At 45.8% G+C, this 23,240-nt stretch overlaps 1 protein-coding gene across 1 annotated transcript in view; it reads left to right on the forward strand.

The window, feature by feature from the left end:
• Nucleotides 1-5,507: 5,507 nt before the first annotated feature.
• The window catches only part of OTUD4 (OTU deubiquitinase 4), a 70,246-nt gene continuing 52,513 nt past the window's right edge, over nt 5,508-23,240 (forward strand). Inside the window, exons 1-4 of the mRNA XM_088448434.1 lie at nt 5,508-6,137; nt 13,749-13,832; nt 21,262-21,312; nt 22,423-22,469. Coding sequence (XP_088304560.1) covers nt 5,988-6,137; nt 13,749-13,832; nt 21,262-21,312; nt 22,423-22,469 — 332 coding nt within the window. The 5' untranslated portion in view covers nt 5,508-5,987. The remainder of the gene's footprint in view (nt 6,138-13,748; nt 13,833-21,261; nt 21,313-22,422; nt 22,470-23,240) is intronic.

The following is a 23,240-nucleotide window of genomic DNA, read 5'->3' on the forward strand; positions in this document are numbered from 1 at the left end:
TTTCCCTGTATGCCTCAAGGGTTCACCAGCTCAGCTTTTATAAGTGTCACCAAGCTACCAGAGTCTAACAGTGCCTCTACTCGGTTGCCATCTACAGTGAGTACACACGTGCTTATCATTCTCAGCCTGCCGGTCAGCCGTACATGCTATCTGTGCAAAGAAAGACCCCCTGCGGTAGACATGAGCAGTATCACATTGCATAGGTTCAGTTGTAAGTGCACAATTAGCGGCAATATGCCGAAGCCACCACATCGGAAACACTGAGTCATATTAATGTCTAGTCGTTTACGGGGCAAGAACCTTCCCGGCTGGCAGGCCTGTCTCCAGGTTCTACACCCTCCGTCTTAGGTACATTCCACCGCCCAGCACCCTTCTCCCTTGGAACACTCTTACCAGTGTCTCTGGGAGTTCGCCGGTGCGCCATCGGGGCTCGGTGGGGCATACTCATCAGCTCCTCAACCTCTCCACCAGCTCGACCAACTGGTCTGCGGACTTAGGGTCTGCATGGCTCACCCATTTGCGCAGAGTCACAGGTAATGATCGCAGGTACCGGTCCATCACGACCCTTTCCACGATCTGTGGTCCCGTCAGCGTCTCGGGCTGTAGCCATTTTGAGGACAGATGGGCGAGGTCATGCATCTGTGAACGTGGAGGCTTGTCCATATGGAACTCCCAGCGGTGGACCCGTTGGGCAAGAACAAAGGTGGTGACTCCCAAGCGAGTTAGGATCTCCTGTTTTAGTTTTTTATAGTCCTTGGCATCAGCCAGGCATAAGTCAAAATAGGCCTTTTGTGGCTCCCCAGACAAAAAAGGTGCCACCAGACTTGCCCACTGCTCCTGGGGCCAACTCTCCCTTTCGGCCATTCTTTCAAATGCGGCGAGATAGGCCTCCACATCATCGCCCAAAGTCATCTTTTGGAGGAAGTGACTGGCTCGTACGGAGTGAGTGGTGGTGGGAGGACCAGTATTAACATCTCTGGGCCGGGCGACCAGCTGCTGTACCACCTCTTTTATGGCCTGGCTGTTTTCCTCGATGGCGACCTGTTGTTGCCTCTGGGCTGTCTCCAAGGCCAACAGTTGCACCCTGGAGGATTACTGCTGAGCCCAGGTAGCTTCCTGCTGAAGTTTGTTTGTCTCCTGCTGAGCCCTGGTAGATTCCTGCTGAGCTGCTGTAGCTTGGAGCAAGGCCTTAACAATGTCCTCCATTTTGTCCTGGGGTGTAGGTTGGAAGCTGAACCTTGCCTATCTGAGCATTGGCTGACGCCTCCTCTATGGGACTCCAAGGACACAGTGTTATTTCCACACTCACAAATTGGGTGTCTGTCCCTTTAATTTTTAAATGGAAAGTTTTCCTCTTGCTGCAACTTTAGTGTGTGTGGTTGCCCGCATTCTCCACCATATTGTGACACAGTTAGGTTAGGGGGTCCCTCTCCTGGGTAGAGGACTCGTTCCTTACACACACACACACACAGCAGCAGGGAAGCAGCACACCAGTCTGGATGCAAGTACAAGCTGGTCGGCGCCAGTCTTTATTGTACAATGTCAGAAATAACACAAAGAAAACATAAACGTAAATCCTAGCCCTGTCGGGGCACTAACTTCACAGGTAGTTCCCTCACTACCAGAACCTGGCAGGGCCTAATGCCCTCGCCAGCAACAAAGCACAGCACAGCACAGCACAGTACTCACAGATAGGTTTTCCAAGTGTCTTTGAGCAAACTCCCTGTCTGCTCTCCCAGGTGAGACAATCAGCCCTCAACACACTAGGCTTATATTGGCCACTCTCAGGTGGGAACCCAATCAAGCCTGTTACCAGGCTAAGAGAACCAAAACCTGGAGTGGCCGTGGGTGGAGCCCTCCCTCTCCTCTCACCCACAACCCCCAGGTCCCAAACTGGCTTTTCAAAAAAACCGAAACTCAAGCCTGCTATACTGCCGACTTTCTCCTGGGGGTTTAAAACACAAAAGACAGGAATCTGGGACAAATGTACCTGCCACAGACCACTTTACCAGTGATCCTTTCACAATATATATATATATATATATATATACATACAGTCAGGTCCATAAATATTGGGACATTGACAGAATTTTCAGATTTTGGCCTCTATTCACCACCACAATGGTTTTGAAATGAAACAAACAAGATGTGCTTTAACTGCAGACTTTCAGATTTAATTTGAGGGTAATTACATCCAAATCGGGTGAACGGTATAGGAATTACAACAGTTTCAATATGTGCCTCCCACTTTTTAAGGGACCAAAAGTAATGGGACTATCAACTCAAAAGCTATTTCATGGACAGGTGTGAGCTATTCCCTCGTTATTTCATTATCAATTAAGCAGGTAAAAGGTCTGGAGTTGATTCTAGGTGTGACATTTGTATTTGGAATCAGTTGCTATCAACTCTCAATATGAGATCCAAAGAGCTGTCACTATCAGTGAAGCAAGCCATCATTAGGCTGAAAAATCAAAACAAATCCATCAGAGAGATAGCAAAAAGATTAGGTGTGGCCAAATCAACTGTTTGGAACATTCTTAAAAAGAAAGAACGCACCGGAGAGCTCAGCAACACCAAAAGACCCAGAAGACCACGGAAAACAACTGTGGTGGATGACAAAAGAATTATTTCCCTGGTGAAGAAAAACCCCTTCACAACAGTTGGCCAAATCAAGAACACTCTCCAGGAGGTAGATGTATATGTGTCAAAGTCAACAATCAAGAGAAGACTTCACAAGAGTGAATATAGACGGTTCACCACAAGATGCAAACCATTGGTGAGCCACAAAACAGGAAGACCAGATTAGAGTTTGCCAAACAACATCTAAAAAAGCCATTACAGTTCCGGAACAACATCCTATGGACAGATGAGACAAAGATCAACTTGTACCAGAGTGATGGGAAGAGAAGGAAAGGAACTGCTCATGATCCAAAACATACCACCTCATCAGTGAAGCATGGTGGTGGTAGTGTCATGGCGTGGGCATGTATGGCTGCCAATGGTTCCCTTGTATTTATTGATGATGTGACTGCTGACAAAAGCAGCAGAATGAATTCTGAAGTGTTTCGGGCAATATTATATGCTCATATTCAGTCAAATACTTCAGAACTCATTGGATGGCACTTCACAGTGCAGATGGACAATGACCCGAAGCATACTGCATAAGCAACCAAGGAGTTTTTTAAGGCTAAAAAGTGGAATGTTATGCAATGGCCAAGTCAATCCCCTGACCTGAATCCGATTGAGCATGCATTTCACTTGATGAAGACAAAACTGAAGGGAAAATGCCCCAAGAACAAGCAGGAACTGAAGACATTTGCAGTAGAGGCCTGGCAGAGCATCACCAGGGATGAAACCCAGCGTCTGGTGATGTCTATGCGTTCCAGACTTCAGGCTGTAATTGCCTGCAAAGGATTTGCAACAAAGTATTAAAAAGTGAAAGTTAGATTTAGGATTGTTTAGTTTGTCCCATTACTTTTGACCCCTTAAAAAGTGGGAGGCACATATAGAAACCGTTGTAATTTCTACACCGTTCACCTGATTTGGATGTAATTACCCTCAAATTAAATCTGAAAGTCTGCAGTTAAAGCACATCTTGTTTGTTTCATTTCAAAGTCATTGTTGTGGTGAATAGAGGCCAAAATATGAAAATTCTGTCAACGTCCCAATATTTATGGACCTGACTGTATATATATATATATATATATCGATAGATATCGCAGAGCTTCTGATTATGGGTGGCAACCATCGATGGTTTGCAAACCATCAATGGTCTGACTGAAAACAAGTGGTTTGCCATTGCTGGTGGCCATCATTGTTGCACCATCGATGGCAACCCTCAATCGATGTTTAGGAAACATCGGCAGTTGTGGTCTACACAGATCTCGACCAATCGCTAAACAATTGATGGCTTCTAACAATGGTTGAATCATCGATGGTACAGCTGTCAATGGCCATCACTACAGTATAACATAAAAATGAATGGCCATCACTACAGTATAACATAAAAATTGCTATTTTTATGGTATACTGTGTTTTAAAAAAATATTTTTTTTCAAATAAAATAGTGATGGATAAGTTTAAAATAATGTTCTTGACCTAATTCAATCATAAAAGAAACGGACAATTTTGGAGCGGTTTTTGGTAAAAGAATTTGTCAATTAAGTGGTTAAGGGAAGGAACATTATTCGTTCATTATTCAAAAAATCGTTCATTACACTTCAAACATCATTCACTTTTTCAGGGGAAAATCTGACAGAAAATCGTTGGTTACAAAATCGTTAAGTGTGTATGCACGATAGAGGGGTCTATTTATACCTCTTTTCCACCAAAAACCCAGGTCCGACCTGGGTTTTTGGACATGGTTCCAACCCTGGTTTGACCCAGGTCAGACCCATTTACACTGCACCTTTCATCTGGGTTACTCCCAGGTCAGCCCTGTTCACACTGAACTCAGGTCTGCCCTGCTAAACCTGTGAGGTCATTAAAAGTGGGAAGTGACTGCTCCACAGCCACCAATCAGCTCATTTTAGGCATGATCCAGGTCAGATAACCCGGGTTGCACCGTTTACATTGCACCATTACCTGGGTCCATCCTTGGTCCAACCCTGGTAGCTACCTGGGTTGGATTGCAGGGTCACTTGACCCAGGTTATTTTTCAGGGACCCATTTACACTGAGCTGCGACCTGGGTAGACCCAGCAAAAACCCAGGTTTTTGCTCTGGTGTAAAAGGGGTATAACTAAGCAGTGTTAGGAGACAGAGTGAAAAGTGATAAGGTGCCAGCCAATCAGCTCCCAACTGTCATTTTTCAAACACAGCCTGTGAGATGACAGTTGGGAGCTGATTGGCTGGTACCTTATCACTTTTCACTCTGTCTCCTAACACTGCTTAGTAAATAGACCCCATAAAGTGGAAAGAGATAAAGTAACGGCCAATCAGATCCTAACTCATTTTTCAAACACAGCCTTTAAAAAGAAAGTTAGCAGCTGATTTGTTGGTACTTTGAGCCTGAATTAGAGCTGGACACAATGCTGATATTTTTGTCCCCTCAGCAGCTGGCCTGGGCCTCCCAACAGGCCTGAGTAACTAGTACCTGCTCCCCCAACCCTCTCAGCGCTGATGCACAGCATTACTGTGACATTTATCCCTTCCTCGAAAGTTACACAACACTAAAATGACTAGGTCTAATATTGCTGCAGAGGCATATTGCTATTTGCAACACGTTAATATTTAACAAGTATCCCTGGGTATTGTTTTCAAACGTTGGTAGGTATACTTAGTAAGGATATAAATAAACTAGACCATCTGTTCCCTACTGACATGACTGTAACCGCCTCTGGTAGTATCTTTCTCAGGTGAATAAACAAAATGTAGAATGTTCTATAATAGAAACGTAAAAGTATCTTTAGCAGCTGCTGCACTGTGATGCAGGCCGGGGCAGTGTGGGGCTTGTAGTCCAGGTCATGTGCTGCTCTGCTGCGCCTGTCCAAGGTGATCACCAGCCCCAGCAGCACTACGAGTACTTCCTGCTCCTCCTCCCCTTGCACACACTGCTGCTCTCACCGCCCTGCCCCTGACTCACCACCAAACTGAAAACAAAACTTTTCTTCCCTTTCACCTTTCGGGGAACACTTTCATTTCCATCGCAGTCGCCGCCGGGCCGCGTTTGCTGTGTGTACCCTGCTGCTGCCAGTACATCCCTGTGCAGCCCACCAGCGCCTAGTCATGCACCTGGGCTCCTGGCTGGCTGTGGCACAGTAGCAGGGGGCCCTGTCTGTCACATCCAGCTGGCACTGCACCTGGAGATCCGTGCATGCCACTCTGTGCCCCTCTCATGCACCCTACAGACAGGATCCATGCCACACGTCCCCTCTCCTCCCCTCGCCCGGCTCTCCTTCTGCCATGTGGGCTAGATAAGGAGCGGCAGCAGCTAGCGTGCCTGTGCATTGGTATCGGCGTTTGTGTGGTCAAAGGTGGGCAGCAACAATGGATGTGCCCAGACGGAAAGACACAGCCCAAAATAATGCCAGCAGGAAGAAGGAGACTGCAATGGACACCTATCTGAGGTCTAATGGGCTATACAGAAAGAAGGTTACCAAGGATGGCTCCTGTCTGTTTAGGGCAGTGGCTGAGCAGGTAACGACTGGGAACACCCCTTTATGTTTTCCATATATACATACACACACACACACACACTGGGAGTATATGTAGTCTTAATATTAGTGATTATAGCACAATGGAATTGTTTATTATGAATTTAAAATACGGTGGCTTTTAAATACAAAGGGAATTGTCAATGACAGACCTGTATCTAGACTTTTTGGTGCCCTGTGCCAGAGAGAGCATTGGCTAGGGACATAAGATTCTGCACCTGAAAAAGGGCCATGGCCTCATTGGGAAGGGCCAGCGAAGAGATAGGGGAGGCCAGGAGATACTGGGGATAAAAGAAGAGGAAGCTACAAGTAAGAATGAGAATAAACAGGAAAATTGACAGGCCCGAACAGCACCCCCTGCCCTGCGGTGCCCTGTGCCATGGCACAGGTCGCACTACCTTAGTTACGGCCTTGGTCAATGAATTATCCCAAAACTATTTTTCCAGGCCTGGACGGTTATGTGTGTGTGTGTGTGTGTGTATATATATATATATATATATATATATATATATATATATATATATATAGCACAGATGTTTTAAGACCTGTAAAATTAAATCTGATTTTAACCTTTTGTCTAGTGCAAATCAGATTAATAAGTACAAAGGGTCTATTCAGTAACAGTGACGATGTTGCCCACGATATTATCGGGCAACATCGTCACAAATAATTATCAGTTGTCAAATTTTTAGTAAGCTATTCAGCAAGATTTTCAGCAGGGACAGCGGTTACGGTAACACGCTGTCCCTGCGATGCTCCCCCTGTCTCCGTCCTGGCTTCCCGGTGACCGCGGAGGGGTAAGTACAGCTCCAGTCTGTCCAAATAGATTTACATGTGTATACAGGCTTTATAGTAGCCTGTATACATGTATAATTATGTGCTTTTATATTTAAAATGTATATATACATTTTAAATATTATAGAACATAATTATACATGTATACAGGCTAGTATAAAGCCTGTATACAACATCAATCAATTTTGGGAGTTTTAAAATGCTCTAGAATGACTTACCTGCCGCCGATCACCTGGATGCAGGCACGAAGACTGGGTGGGCTTACAAAGATGCTGCAGGGACTTAAGGGAAATATTCCACTGTCCCTGCAGTTTTTGGGAAATTTAAGGCATTTTTTTCATATAACTCCATTCTGAAATGGCATTATCTAGAGTAATGATTTATCGAGTGATTTAACATTTTTGCTATGCTGAATAGCAAAAAGCGTTAAAGCACTGTAGAGATGGGAGTAGTACTCAGTGAGATGGGAGTTAGTGGAGAAGATAATTACATTATCATCACCATTAACCCATTGTTGAATAGGGGAGTTACATAAAAAATACGGAAATCATAGTTTCCGTTTTTTTTATGTAAAAAAAAAAATCAGTGCTCAATAGACCCCTATGGATCTTAGGGAAGCAGTACAATTGTATTCTTATGTTGGTGCTTATTAAGTTAAAGTTGTCTCATATATAATATGTAGTGTTATCACTTTGGCAGCCAACCATTTATGATAGTGATGGGCTACAGCGGCCCTCCGAGCCCTCACTTGCACCCCCCAGCTCCTTCTTGCTTGTCATATTTATTTGTTAGATTGTGATGCTTAAAAAGTTCTGCTGATATCCTATTATAGATAGGAGTTTCTTTCATTGATCAAATGTATTACTTTAAATTACTATTGAGATTGAGAGTAATGTGTGGCCCTTTTGAAGGTTAGAGGGCCACCTAATGAGGCCCCCAAAGTGACTCGGATTGTTTATCAGTGATCTCACATATTCCCTGCATGGTTTGTCACTGTAATCCTTATGTTGTTATAAACCCTGTACTGACTTTTTCCCATTTTTTTTTATAATAAAACTGCCCCCAAGGCCTTGCTGTCTTATATTCTTAGAGATTTAATTGTGCTTCTCTGTTCTGTATGCCCCAGGTGCTAACTCCTCTGTGCTTTAGTACACTTTACAGAACTGGCTCTAAGGGAACATACAAACTGGCTTTTTATATTAACACTATACAAATCGCATATCAAATGTGTATGATATCATTTTTAATGGTGTTCTGTGTCACTGGCATATCCTTAATGATAGTGGGCAATTCCCACTTAGGTTTGTAAGGATTATAAGTAAACAGTGGCCTAACACATGAGTCACTGTGCTCTTGCAAAGGACACAAGCTTGGCATTAAGACCATTTTCCTTTACTACTCCTTGTAGACCTAGCTAGAAATCTATTGCTATCTGCTCCTTATACAGTACTGGCCTAAAGCTGCTTCTCTGCTGCTTCTTACAGACCTAGGAGGAGATGTATGAAGGGGCGATAGGGGGAAAACGGTGCTACAGTGACCACTTCCCTGCGTGTAGCAATGCGCCCCTGTCATTATCGGCGCTCCTATCTTCCAGATAGGGTGCCGTTGTGCAGGCAGATGTATGAACGGTCAGTGGCACTGACTGGGCAGATGTCGTTGCTGCATGCATAGCACTGTCCCTGGCTAGCACAAGCCCAAGGATTGTGCATTCAAAAAGATTTTTTATCTTTTTTCCATTAGTGCCACAGGTGCCGCTGAGTGGTTTCTCTACCGGCGCCTGCACAGATGCACTATAAGTGCCAGTTAGAACCCGAAAGAGGGAGAGTGTATTTGGGCAACCAGGTAATTTAACACTCTCCCTCTTCGACAGACCTACTGTTCATACATGCAGACAGTGATTGCACTATCCTGCAAAAAAGGGGAAGCAGGTCCAGGCATTTACCTCATGATAGCTGCCCCCTTCATACATCTCCCCCTTAGTACTGAAGCCTCAATAGGTATGTGCCCATCTTCCTATCATTTCCCCCATAATTGATATTGTCCATCCTTGTTTGTTTCACCCTCTAGATACAATCAGCATGCCTACCAGCTGTCTATACTAATCCTGGGTACACACTATCCGAAATTCTGCTGAACCGATAAACACTGATCCGACAGAGCAATTATCGGATCGGTGTGCACCTGTACACACTGTGCAGTTCTTATCTCAGTGTGTACTTCCTTCAGATTTCTGCAGTGGGATCAGGAGGTTGGGAAAGAGTAATGGTGCATACACAGTCAGATGAACGATTGAACGATTTCAGTCTATTAAAATGAATGGAAATTGTACAAAACTCACTGCTAACACATCAGATGTCAGATATCGTTATCTGACGAACGGGAACGCGCATCGTTCATTGTTGCACACGTCAGATTTTTCAGATATGAACGATTTTTAAAATAGTTATCGTTCAGATCTGAAGAAAATCTGACCGTGTGTATGCACCATTAGCATGTACAGCACATCAGATTACGACCTCCCAATCAGGCCATTGCTGGAGCGTTTGAAGACATTTGACGGCTAAGGCTCCTGTATACACACTATACATTTATCGGGCCAATCAGCCAATTATCAGCTGATCGGCGCGACAATTTTATAGTGTGTATCCGGCTTTACTTTACACCAGCATCGAGATGCCAAAGATGCAATACCCCCTTCCACCACAACTAGCTTCTCACGGTATACAATCGGGAAGCCGGCTGCCTTAATACCGGCAGCCAGCTTCCCGACTGTCATATGCCGACGAGGGATGAAATTGCTGGCGCCTGGATGTAGACGCCCGGGATTTCCCTGACGCCGGGAGACCGGCGCCCGGCATCTCGATCGAATGGATGCCGGGCGCCGCAAGTGGACAGCCATGGGGGGAAGGGTTAGGTTTAGGCCACCTGGGGGGGACTTAGGGTTAGGCACCCCCCGGGAGGGTTAGGCTAGGGGGAGGGAGGGTTAGGCACCCCCGGGGGCGGAATTTAGGTTGAGGCACCCCCCCGGGAGAGTTAGGATTAGGCAAGGGGGAGGGACGGTTAGGGTTAGGCACCCCCCCCCCGGGAAGACTTAGGTTTAGGCAGCGGGGAAGGGGGGGGGGGGTTAGGTTTAGGAACTTAGAGGGGGGATTAGGATTAGGCACTTGGGGGGGAGGTTAGGGTTAGGCACCCCTAAGGAGGGTTAGGAGGTTAGGTTAGAGAATACTTACCTATCCACGATTGGGATTTCCAGCGCTGTCGGGCTTCCGCTGCCGGGAACTCTGATGTCGGCCAGGCGCTGCCAGGAATCGAACCGTATTATCATACCGATTCCCTTTTCACACGTTATTGGATATTATATCACTATTGTGTAATAAGAAAATCATGTGGAGCAGTTATATGACAGGCACCGTGTGACATAGTAATACTGGTTGTTGAAGTGTTAAGCATTTACAGCCAGAGGCAGCATGAAACACCTGTCTGTTTTGTCCTTATGCAGTGCTTGTACCTACTCGTCCATTATAAGGTAGACTCAAACATGCCATAAAGCTTCCAGTTTTAGTTTATTCAAACAAAGTTAATTTTACTAGGTTTAGGTAAGATTAATACAGTGATGCCAAAATCATATCTAGTGCCCTGTAGACATAAAAGTAAAGAATCATGATCAAAATGTCTTATTCAACTTAGATTTTAGCAAATATAGCTAAAAAAGACAAGTTTAATTTTAACTCCGATTTAAGCTAATGAGGCCTACAAAACATTTTGCAGTGTAATGGTGACATTTTGGCTAATTCAATTGCCCCCATACGATTCTGCACTTTGTAACCTTAACAGGACCCTCCTCCTTATGATGTCACTACAGCTTTCACCTTCAGCGCTGTGTCAGTAATCGGTTCCTGGGACTCAATGAAGCTTCCTTGCACCCTTTATTCCAGAGTCCCTGTCTGTCAGTGTGATTTTCTGAGCATTGTGCCAACATACGCTTACAGTGAGCACTTGGCAAGTGATTAATAAGGACAAGTGTCTTTTTTTTTTTTTTTTCTTCACAATTGTATTAACATTTTTGTACGAATGTCTTAAGTTGTGCGGTTTTATTTTTAAGTCCTAGCGGTATATTAACTAAAGGTCAAATTTTAAATCTAGATAAATCAATATTGTGTTTCTGGGGCTAAATTGCACATTTACTAACCAAATCAAAAATTGTATGTTAGTAAATGTGTGATTTAGCTCCAGAAGCACAACATCAATGTAGAGATCAACGATCAAAATTGACCTTTGGTAAATATACCCCCTACAGTGGTGGTTGTAGATTTTGTTAGGTTCTTCTCTTCTGACCACAACCCCATTACAGAACACCATGCTCCTTGCTGCTAAGCTATATCCCAAGCTGTTTTGTGAGAATTCTCACACGTCTACAAAGGACAGAAAGAGTTGTAGGGAAAAGGCAGGTGCAATGACTCGGGCAGTTGCAAGCAGTGTTAGTAAAACCGTAATACCAAATACCTTTGTGTGTGTGATTGGTATTGATAGATGTTTTATATAAGGCAATATTATTTTAACTATTTTCAATTCCTGTAAACAACGAAAGGTAATTTAGTTGTAACCATAGAGACCACTGGTGCTAAAGCATATTCCAAGGATCCAGGTAACATGAGTATTCTAGGCAGCCTTACACAGCAGTTCATGACTATTAAATCATTTGACCTATACTTTTGATTTTGTAGCCCTTTATAGACAACCACATCAACTGCAGAAGGTTGATACTGATGTATTCATTCATGTCGACACCTGCAAAATGTGACCATTGACAGAATGTCGACATTATCATAATGTCAACATTTCTATTAAGGTTTAGGTATAGAAATAGAGGGAAAACACACTGTGAACATAATGAATTTTCAATAATACAACCACGTCGGCATTGTGGATGTCGACAGGATATACCACACCTTCTCAGCTATAGCATACATACAATGGAGTGTGGCACTCGGGGCTGAAATAAACACACAGTTTGCAGGCATTATATAATCCACCTTTTCAATGTTTGTTCCAGCCTTATGTAGTGCACGCCTTTGCGCTCATGCTATTCGTCCATCCACACGCACGCATCCCACTCTCACGCCTCTCTGTGATTGCTTCTCTCCGCATTCTCTAACTCTCAGATCCTCACCCCTATTCCTATTCTCTTACTCTGTCCCCGATTCCCACCTTCTTCCTTACCCCTTCACCTGTAACACACACACACACACACACACACACACACACACACACACACACACACACACACACACACACACACACTGACCCACCTTTATTTCAGCTTCTTTCGTCCATTTGTGTCTCTTGCACATTTGGGAGAAGAATAAGGGCGGGTACTAAAGCTGAATATTCCTGTATGTACCAAGCTCCTGGTGGGCAAGCCTGTGGGCTTCTTTTCGCAGTTCCTTCTGAGTAGGATCCAATGGGATCTCTCCCAGTGTCCCTTGTGGCGCACGTCATTCTGCGCATGAGTAGAAGGACTCCCAGGTCTATCACCAAGGATAGCTCTTATCGGGAAAGCTGTCCTTTGCAAATTTGAATCACGTTTGCAGGTCCGCGTTATTAACGCAGATATGTGCCCGACATTTAGTCATTAGTACGCCCACGACTAGAGGAGTTCTGATCAAACCCTCCTGAGGGTGCAAGCGAAAACCCACTATAACTAGCGGCTCTTGGCTAGTCGTGGTATTCGCGTGTTCAGTAACTGCATTGTGCCCGGCACTTAACCCAGAAAAAGTATAAAGAAAACCGGGCGCTATGGTATAAGGGTGTCTAACCTTAATATATACAAAATAAAATAATCTCTGAATCTCTGAGATAGTAATAAAGTACAAGTATATCTAAATGTGCTGCTAAAAAGGGGTGCTGATCTCCCCCTCCCCAAAGCATAGAAATAATAAACAAAGTGAGCGCAGCCTGATTTGTAACTTTGTTTATGTAGGCGCTCTATAATAAATATAGCACCATTTCTCCTCAGCACACCTACCTTTAAAGTGCACTTGGGTCTGCCATCTGGTTATAACTAGTCTCTACCCTCAGGTGGGAGATCAGCCAACTAGGACCCCTGCACGTGCACTTATGCTAGTTTGTGTAGTGCAAATGCAGTGAGTGAGTAGGTACAGGTTGAAGTAATAATAGGCTTGTACAATCTCTCTTTGAAGGAAATAAGCTAAACGTTATTTGTCACTCCAGCATAGTAATTAGTTACAGCAAATGTTTAACATACGTTTTTTTGTTGCAGTGCTATATACTGGTCAGTGACGTGTTTGATAGGATGGATTGCACCTCATGACTCAGCATGGGACGCTCTCCTATAGTCGTCCTTATTTGGTTTCCCAATTCAACTTCTATTCTTGTTGCACAATGCTTACAGCATACGCTTCTTTCTGGCAACACTGTGCAATCCAACACTGGCAACAATGTGTGCAATACAACAGATCCTGGCCTCTCCCCTTTCCCCCAACGGCAGCGCCACGCCTTCGTTTCAGGAAACTGAGGCTGTCGCCGCCCCCTCCCCACCCAGAAACGTCAGCAGACTGTCAAACACTGACAGCCTGCTGCCGCTCTGCGCAGTATGGGCCTAGCGCCTGCGTAGATTCCTGACCATCTGGAATCTGTGTTCAGCAGTGGCTAAATCAAGGCCAAAGATAGATTTCAAAACCTAACTGGATGGGAATCGTTACAGCAGTCACAGGCATTTATAATGTAATATGAATGCACAGATTGCCAAGCATATGGGCTAATGTCCTCTTGTCTTTAGGTTTTGCACTCTCAGGCACAGCATTTAGAAATCAGGAAATCCTGTATAAATTACCTGCGCAAAAACCGGACCGACTTTGAAGCTGTAAGTAAAATTTAGACTTCTCTGCATATGTATTATTGCAATCTTGACCTATGATTATATACAATAAACCTATGTACAACAAATGTAGTATGCAAAATCCAAAACTTTGAAGATAATTATTTCTCCTTCATCCACTAGGGGACACTGGAGCTTCATGACAGCGGGGTATAGACGGTGGGTTGAGTTGAGCCTGGCACTTTAAAATTCTACAAGTGTGACTGGCTCCTCCCCCTCTATGCCCCATCAGCCCCAGTTTTTAGAATGTGCCCGAGTAGAGCCGGTGCACAGGGGCTGTCTCCAGCCCTTTAAATTAAATAAAAATTGTAAAAGAAAAACAAAGCAAGAGGACAGGCAGACTGTTGGCTGTGACAGTCTGCCTGCATCGTGGGAGCCGCCAGAGAGGGGACCACATGGCTACTGCAGCCTGTGTCCGGTCACCCTATGGAGGGGAGGCTGCTTTAGGCAGTTAGGAGTCATCAGACTCAGCGGGGCCCGCCACAGCTAACACTGGCTTGTGTCCGGGTCCCCGCTCTCCCCTCGCTGCCCAGCGCTCTGGCTGCAGCAGCCCGGTAAGTAGCACACCTCTCCTGACTAGCAGGAGAGGTGTAAATAATATGCTGGGTCTGAATACAGCGCGCGGCTGTCAGTGCCACGCTGGTGTGCGATAGAACACCGGCGCTGGCTGTTAGGTAGGCGCGCTCACAGCGGTCCTGCCTCTGCGTGCCGGTGCTTGTGTAAAAGGCACCGGCACGTTTATCACTGGCGGCGGTCGTGCCGCTGGCCCCCGCTGTCAGTGCGGGGACACATGAGGACGTCCCCACTGTATAAGTGTATGCCGCGCGCATACAATAGCGGCGGCCATTAGGAGGAGGAGCTTATAGGTCCCTCCTCCTCTTCCTCCTTCACTGCCTGGGCTAGTTTGGCGCGCTCTGAACGGGAGTGGCGCCTCAGAGAGAGGAGCTTCTACATTCCCTGAAGGCACTGAGCGGAGGGGGAGAGGAGAAATCTGACAGCTTCTACAGGGGGTCTGTAATTACAGAAGGTGGTTTTAACTACCTTCTGGTCCTATTGACTTGACTGCTCCTCCCTTATATGCCTGTCTGCCCCTGTTACTGAGTTGCATTATTCTTGAAATTCTGCTCCTCCTATAATGCTTTGCCTGCATTTTGAGTAGCATTATTATTGTAATTCTGCTCCTCCCTTATTGCTCTGTCTGCTCCCATACTTGAGTAGCATTATTATTGTAATTCTGCTTCTCCCTATACTCCTTCTGCATTCCTGAGTTGTATGTGGTGCTTGTCTGTGAGTACATGATGACATCCAGGACAGAAAAAACTGCATCACTAAAGCTGTTTGCCTGCACTAAGTGCAGGAAGAAATTTACCCATGCTCGCTCCGAAGGGTCTTCCCTGTGCGAGACGTGTGAAGCAGACAGTGCTAACACGCAGTCTGTCACTCCCTCCTTCATAAATAGTTTGGCAGGGGTCATGGCGGACCTTTCTTCTGAATTAGCCGCTTCCCGTAGGGAACGGGAGGCTGCCAGAGATCTACCTGGCACATCTCACCCTTCTTTTCTAGCAGAACCAGCGTGGGCTCAGAATTTAGTCCGCTCGGTGAATAGCCTTGCTCAAGCGATGGGTTCTGCGTCTAAAGCTCCTGAAGCTACGGTAAGTCGCTCATCTAAGAAGAGGGCTCTTCCGGCGGTTCTCCAGTCGGATGAGGATTCGGCAGCGGATCACTCGTCTCAGGAGGAAGGGGAGATGCTGGACGAATCAGACGTAGAGACTTACTCACAAGAACCTGAGGCATTGCAAGGTATTGACGCACTCATTCTAGCGGTAAGGGAAGTTCTTAAGATTTCTGGCCAGGAAGCTCCAGAATCGTTAGAAGACTCCTTATTTGCCAGGTCACAGAAGATGGCCGTCACATTCCCTGTTTCTCTTCAGTTGGACGAACAGATGACTGCAGCCTGGCAGAATCCGGACCGTAAATTCCAGATTCCTAAGCGCTTTTTCTCTCTTTACCCATTTCCTATGGAAAATAGGAAGAGGTGGGAGACCCCGCCACCTGTGGATTCTTCGGTTTCTCGGTTGTCAAAGAAGACCACGTTACCTGTTCCAGGAGCTACTACATTGAAGGAAACCTCAGAGCGGAGATTAGAAACCACTTTGAAATCCATTTATACGGCCGCGGGTGCACTTCTCCGGCCGGCCTTGGTAGGATCTTGGGTCAACAAGGCTGTGGAAAAGTGGGCGGAACAATTGACTGAGGGTCTTAGATCCAACACTCTGCGGGCAGATCTGATTACCTTGGCAGAACATATTCAGGAGTCTGCTGTATACTTAGGAGACGCCTCCAGAGATATCGGCCAGGTAGGCGCTAGGATTTCTGCTTCGGCGGTCTCTGCTCGCCGGGCACTTTGGCTTCGTGCCTGGCAAGCGGATGCGGAGTCAAAAAGAGCAGTGGAAGCTCTTCCTTTCACAGGCGATATTTTATTTGGTCCAGAGCTGGACAAATGGATCTCGCTGGCCACTGGAGGTAAGAGTACTTTTCTACCTTCATCAGCACCTCCTCCGCGTCGCTCGTTTAGGGGACCTTCCTTTCGAGCATCTGCAAGATTTCAGGGACGATCGCGAGGTTCGTCTTCAGCGGGGCGAGGAGGCCGTGCTAGAGGACGTCAAGCAAATATTGCCCGCCGTCCAGATCCCAAGCCAGCAGACAAGCCTGTGGCATGACGGGCTCCCATCCCATCTCGGAAATCCGAAGGTGGGGGCTCGCCTCCAGCGTTTCTCGGAGGTTTGGAGACGGACTTCTCCAGACACTTGGGTTCGAAATCTGGTATCTCAAGGATACAAGATCGAGTTCGCTTTCACTCCTCCTGGGCGTTATTTTACAACAGGTTTGCCCATCGATCCCTTGAAGCAACTAATTTTGCGTCAAGCGATCGAGAAACTTTTGCTGGCCGAGGTCCTTGTGGCGGTTCCCACTGCACAAAGACAACAAGGGTTTTACTCAAACCTTTTTGTGGTTCCGAAACCAGATGGGTCAGTCAGACCCATTCTGAATCTGAAATCCTTGAACCAGTATCTTTCATTTCACAGGTTCAAGATGGAGTCTCTCCATTCTGTCATTGCGGGACTAGAGGCAGAAGAGTTTCTGGTGTCGATAGATATCAAGGACGCCTATCTGCATGCCCCAATTTGGGTTCCTCACCAGGCTTTCCTCAGATTTGCCATCAGGGAAGCTCATTTCCAGTTTCAGGCCCTGCCATTCGGTCTCTCGTCAGCTCCCAGGGTATTCACCAAAGTGATGGCCGTCATGGTGTCTCACTTGCGCTCTCGGGGGGTGACGATAGTTCCGTACCTAGACGATTTACTCATCAAGGCTCCGACGGCAGAAGTCCTTTTACACCAAGTGTCCCTTACACATCAGATTCTCATTCAACATGGATGGATTGTGAACTTCCAGAAGTCTCAGTTGATGCCGTCCCAGAGACTTCAGTTCCTAGGAATGATTCTAGACACTGTTCTGCTTCGTATATTCTTGCCAAGGGACAAGGCCATAGCCATACAGGAGCTGGTTCGTCTGGTGCTCAGACCCAGGAAAGTATCTGTGCATCTTTGCATCCGTCTCCTGGGGAAAATGGTGGCTTCCTTCGAGGCCATCCAATTCGGCAGATTTCACTCCAGAATATTTCAACTGGATCTTCTGTCTCAGTGGTCCGGGTCCCACCTACAGATGCATCGGCTGGTGCGTCTGTCTCCCCGGACCCGCATATCCTTGCTCTGGTGGCTTCGGATGGAGCATCTGTTAGCGGGTCGTCGCTTCGGAATTTGGAATTGGACCTTGGTCACCACGGACGCCAGCCTCCGCGGATGGGGAGCGGTGGTTCTGGACAATCACTTCCAGGGGCTTTGGTCGCAGCAGGAGTCCCTCTTACCAATCAATGTTCTCGAACTGCGGGCAGTCTACAGAGCTTTGATGCAGGCTGCTCCTCTGTTACGAGGACTTCCGGTTCGGATACAATCCGACAACGCCACGGCAGTGGCATACATAAATCGCCAAGGAGGAACCCGCAGTCGGATGGCAATGAGAGAAGCCAGTCGCATCCTTCTGTGGGCAGAAAGACACGTAGAGGTCATTTCCGCAGTGTTTATTCCGGGAGTCGACAACTGGGAAGCGGACTACCTCAGTCGTCAGGATCTTCATCCCGGGGAGTGGTCCCTTCATCCCGAGGTCTTTCATCAACTGGTTTGCAGATGGGGGAAACCACAGATAGACCTGATGGCATCTCGGATAAATCATCAACTACCCCTTTACTGCTCCAGGACCATGGATCCGGCAGCGGTGGGAGCGGATGCTTTACTGATCCCTTGGCCGTACAGCCTTGTGTACCTGTTCCCACCGTTTCCGCTCCTCCCTCGGATTCTCAAGCGGATCAAACGAGAGTCGTCCACCGTCATCCTAGTGGCTCCGGATTGGCCTCGTCTGGTTTGGTACTCCGATCTATTATTCCTTCTGGCAGACGAACCTTGGCCTCTTCCGCTACGATCGGACCTTCTACAACAGGGTCCATGTGTGTACCCGGATTTACGGCGGCTTCGTTTAACGGCGTGGCTATTGAGACCGCCATCCTAAGAAGCCATGGAGTTCCTAGGTCGGTCATTCCTACCATGCTTAGGGCTAGAAAACCGGTAACATCAGCGCATTATCATCGCATTTGGAGGGCTTATATCTCCTGGTGTGAAGGTCGTGGATCCTCCACTTCCTCTTTTCATTTACGTCTTCTTCTTTTTCTTCAAAAAGGCCTCGATGCGGGGTTACGCTTTCTATTTTTTTCCAGCGTCGCCTAGCTCTGATTCCGGAGGTTCAGACCTTTTTTCAAGGGGTACTTAGAATTCAGCCCCCCTTTGTGCCACCCACGGCTCCTTGGGACCTGAATCTTGTTTTATCTTTTCTTCAGTCATCCACCTTTGAGCCTTTGCAGGAGGTGGAATTGAAGTATTTGACTTGGAAGATGATCCTTTTATTGGCCCTGGCTTTGGCCAGACGTGTCTGAACTTGGAGCCTTGTCCTGCCATTCCCCTTGCTTGATTTTTCACGAAGATCGGGCGCAACTTTGTACCCGCCCTTCCTTTTTGCCCAAGGTGGTCTCGGGTTTTCATCTGAATCAGGCGATTGTAGTGCCAGCGTTGTCGGACTCTTCTGGGGATTCTCACTCCTTGGATGTGGTTCGGGCACTTCGCATTTATGTGTCCCGTACTGAGGGGCTACGTAAATCAGAGGCTCTGTTCGTCCTTTATGATGCTAATCGGCGTGGCTGGCCTACGTCTAAACAAACTTTGGCCAGGTGGATTCGTCTGACTATTCGTCAGGCATATGTTGCTTCTGCTCGACCACCGCCGGTATCCATTTCTGCGCATTCTACGCGCTCTGTGGGTACTTCTTGGGCGGCACGTAGAGGTGTCTCGGCTTCACAGCTTTGTAGGGCAGCGACGTGGTCTTCGGTTCATACTTTTGTACGTTTCTACAGATTTGACACTTTTGCGGCTTCTGCTTCAAATTTTGGTCGTAGTGTCTTGCAGGGCGTTCAGCACTCTTCCCCCCAGGAGGGTAGCTTTGGGACGTTCCCACTGTCATGAAGCTCCAGTGTCCCCTAGTGGATGAAGGGGAAAACAGGATTTTGGTACTTACCGTTAAATCCATTTCTCCGATTCCACAGGGGACACTGGACGCCCACCCAGTGCTTCTTGCCTGTTCTCAGTTGCTTGTTCTGCTGCAGTTTGGTCTGTTTTCGTTGTGTGACTGTTTATCCCTGCAGCCTGCTGTGTTCTTGCAGTGTGTCAGTATGTTGGATTGTTTCTTTTCCTGTTCTCCTTCTCTGTTCTTCAGTCTGTTCTCCGTCTCCTCTCGGGCTCAGTTCTTTAAAACTGGGGCTGATGGGGCATAGAGGGGGAGGAGCCAGTCACACTTGTAGATTTTTAAAGTGCCAGGCTCAACTCAACCCACCGTCTATACCCCACTGTCATGAAGCTCCAGTGTCCCCTGTGGAATCGGAGAAATGGATTTAACGGTAAGTACCAAAATCCTGTTTTTTCTAAAAAATGAAATCTGAAAAGCACGTCTGAGCTAGATTGTGCCTCACATTACCATGCTGTTACTGCAATAAGTCATTACATTGTTTGCTTTGTAGTACCACTATTGGCCTCTTTGTAGACTTATGTCACTTTGTTAAATTACAATCCTTCATAATGCGTCCTGCGAAATAATGAGAACACGGACATCAAATGTATCCTGATCCGAGCTGTTTGTATAGGCCAGCGACGATGCTGACAATGATGACTGCCATATATTTCAAAGTAAAAAATAAATACATTTTTGAGTGTTTCCAACCCCCTGAGATCCGTATCTAAGGCTAGACTGCTTGGACATTTTCCTTATTACCACTAAAACGGAGGAACTACATTTGCATTGGGCGATTGGAAACCAACATCCAGCTATATAGGCTTGGCAATGTGAGCCCTATGTCTTGGGGGGAGATGTATAAAATCTTAGAGAAAGTGGCAAAGTTGCTCATAGCGATCAATCAACTTCTAACAGTCATGTTTTATAGAGGACGGGAAGTACTAAGCATAGCGTTAGCGATACGGTACATTCCGTCTGTCTTCAGGTACATACCGCGTTCATTACCGTGGTATGTACCAAGAATATTGCAAAGGAGCGCTCTCCCGATAAGAGCTGTCCTTTGCGATGCTGCCAAGCAGAGTGACTTCCGAGTTTAACACCCGGAAGTCCCTCTGGCGTCCTTCTGCCCATGCGCAGAAGAGCGTGGGGGATCTTGGGAGCAATCCAATTTGATCCCTGCAAGGGGGAGCGTCCCGAAAAGAAGCCCATAGGCTTCTATTGGGTAACGCCACCTCAAGGTGCTTAGTACATTTGGGAAAAGTGGTAAAACCCCCGAAAACTGCATTTTCGGGGGTTTTACCGCATTTTGACGTTTAGTTCATCCCGGCCAGGCTGTGCTAGATAAATAACTAGAAGCTGGTTGCAGTGGGAAACTTCTACACTTTCTCTCATTTTAATTCTCTCTAATACATCCTCCCCCTTAGTGTGAACTAGCAGTATTGTATTTAGAATAGTGCTTATCTTTCCCAGAAGCCTACCAAAACTGTGCTGAAAGTGGCCGTTATTCCCAGTATCCCTGAGCTTGCGGGTACCAGAGTGATGGGAGAAAATGACTCTATCTGCTTTTATTACTGGCCTCGTTTTTCTTTTTTTAGCTTTGCTGTTATGTGTTTATGAGCAGCATTTTAAGTGCACATTTTGACTAGAGGGCCAGGATATTTTAAAAATGGATAAAATGTTTTTAATTCACCTTTGTTTATATAATACATTCAGTTTTTATATTGTGGTTTTTATTTTTTTATAGTTTATTGAGGGTTCTTTTGAGGAGTATCTGAAACGTCTGGAAAATCCACAGGTGGGTTGAATGTTAAATGTACATTATTCGAGTATATTGCTCCTTATTAATAATAGGTTAACCAGTTACATGGGCTACTTCCGGCTTCCTTATCTGTGTGTGGAGAGATGGAGTAGGGCACTCTCTGGGCAGAATTCAGTTTAATGATTAAAGTCTCGCTGAGGGCAAAATACAACAAGGTTCATATGATGATTTCAGATGATTTGACTGTGGTTTTTGTCTAATGTGCCAAAAAAAGGCCCGTACTGTGGAGTGGGTGAGCTAGCTAATGCCATGACTCTGCAAAGAGTTGGGCCAGCTGTTCTTGAAGAGGGAAACTTTTTTTTTTTTTTTTTTTTAGCCAAGTTGAATATTAGAAATTTGTGATGAACTCTTTGGGGGCGATTCCATGGTTTTGGCCGGTGACTCTGACTAATGGACGCCCGACGGAGCAGTTCAGTTGTTGATCCTTTCGAGAGCGATAGGCATTTCTGCTCGCTGCTTCCTGAGGTGGCGAGCAGAAGTGTGCGATAAGTCCGTGGACCTTAGACGGTTGTAGCCGTTTTACGTGACTAATCCTGGTCTAATTGGCAAGTGCAATAATGAATGGGCGGTCAAAGCAATTGAGTTGCTACACTGGGCTACCATTTATTAGCGCAGCAAAAATAAATAATTGAATCGCCCCTTTTCAGTGCTAAGGCGCATCGGTTCCTCTATGTGATGTCATAGCTTGTGAACAGAGAATATTTAGAATTAATTTGTCGCCTAAATGTAAAGAATGTGTTGGCAGTAGACAATTGTTTTGCAGAAAGCATCATGCGTACGCTCCCAAAATTGCATAGGGGACTATTTGCTTTGCTTGTAAGAAAGAATAGTGAATTCTAATAATTTTATGAGGGATCATGCAAAATGACTACTACGACTAAAAACAAAAGCCTTCTATTCTGGTCAATTTTGGGCATATATTCTGTCAGTGATTAATGCCATGAAGAGAGAATATTGCCTGCATGTGCCCTTTGTAAATGTTTCCTGCATGGTTGATGCTTTTCTGAACAGTCATCTCTGTGTCACTCACTATGCTTGTCATATGACTTTAACGCAATCTCTCTTCTTTTCTTCTTTTGCCTGCAGGAATGGGTTGGTCAAGTGGAAATAAGTGCACTTTCCTTAATGTTCAAGTAAGGAATCTGTCTGTTTTTTTTTAATTTTCTTTAAATGCAAAGGAAACCAGCATAATGACACATTACTTCCAAACAAGTCATGTCCCTGTGTATTAGTGTGTTTTCAGACACATTACAAAAGGCTCTGTGTAAATAGGGTTTCAGAATGTATCCACACATCGCTTAAAATGATAGAAACAACATATTTACATATTTTTCCAAAAGCAAAAAAAATATGCAGATTTCTGGAACTACAAGTCCCAGCATGCTCTATAGTGAAAATTGTAGTTCGACAGCGCACCACAGGCTGCCTAGACTGCTGAATAATTTATCATTCTTGTCACAACCTGTATAATAATTCAGTGTTGGCTAATATTTTTGTCTTTATTTAGTAAGAGAAAATTTCCCAGACTTGCTGATACACAGAACATAACAGGCTGTAATACCATGCTGTAATTCCCTATAGAGGGGAATAATGACCAGTTTGCTTAGTAGGTACCTAGTCATTGACTAGTTGAGCGACAGCTGGAGGCTTATGTGCAGACCTGTTTCTCTGAGATATTTATTGTGAAAGTGAAGCAATAAATTATGGACTACTTTTAGTGATCTTTGGCTAGCCATCAACCGGATACCGGTGGACGATTAAAAAAAAAAAAAGGTCGCCATTCAGAATGTCGACCCGCAGATGGGCGACACATTCTGAAAATCGCCAGTAAAAAGGTATACATGGTCATTAGGTCGACCATCATTCTGTCGCCATGTATTTTGGTCGACTGGTATAAATTGTCA

The sequence above is a fragment of the Taudactylus pleione genome, unplaced genomic scaffold (assembly GCF_031769625.1).
Source record: "Taudactylus pleione unplaced genomic scaffold, aTauple2 ptg000021l, whole genome shotgun sequence".
Lineage (NCBI taxonomy): Eukaryota > Metazoa > Chordata > Amphibia > Anura > Myobatrachidae > Taudactylus > Taudactylus pleione.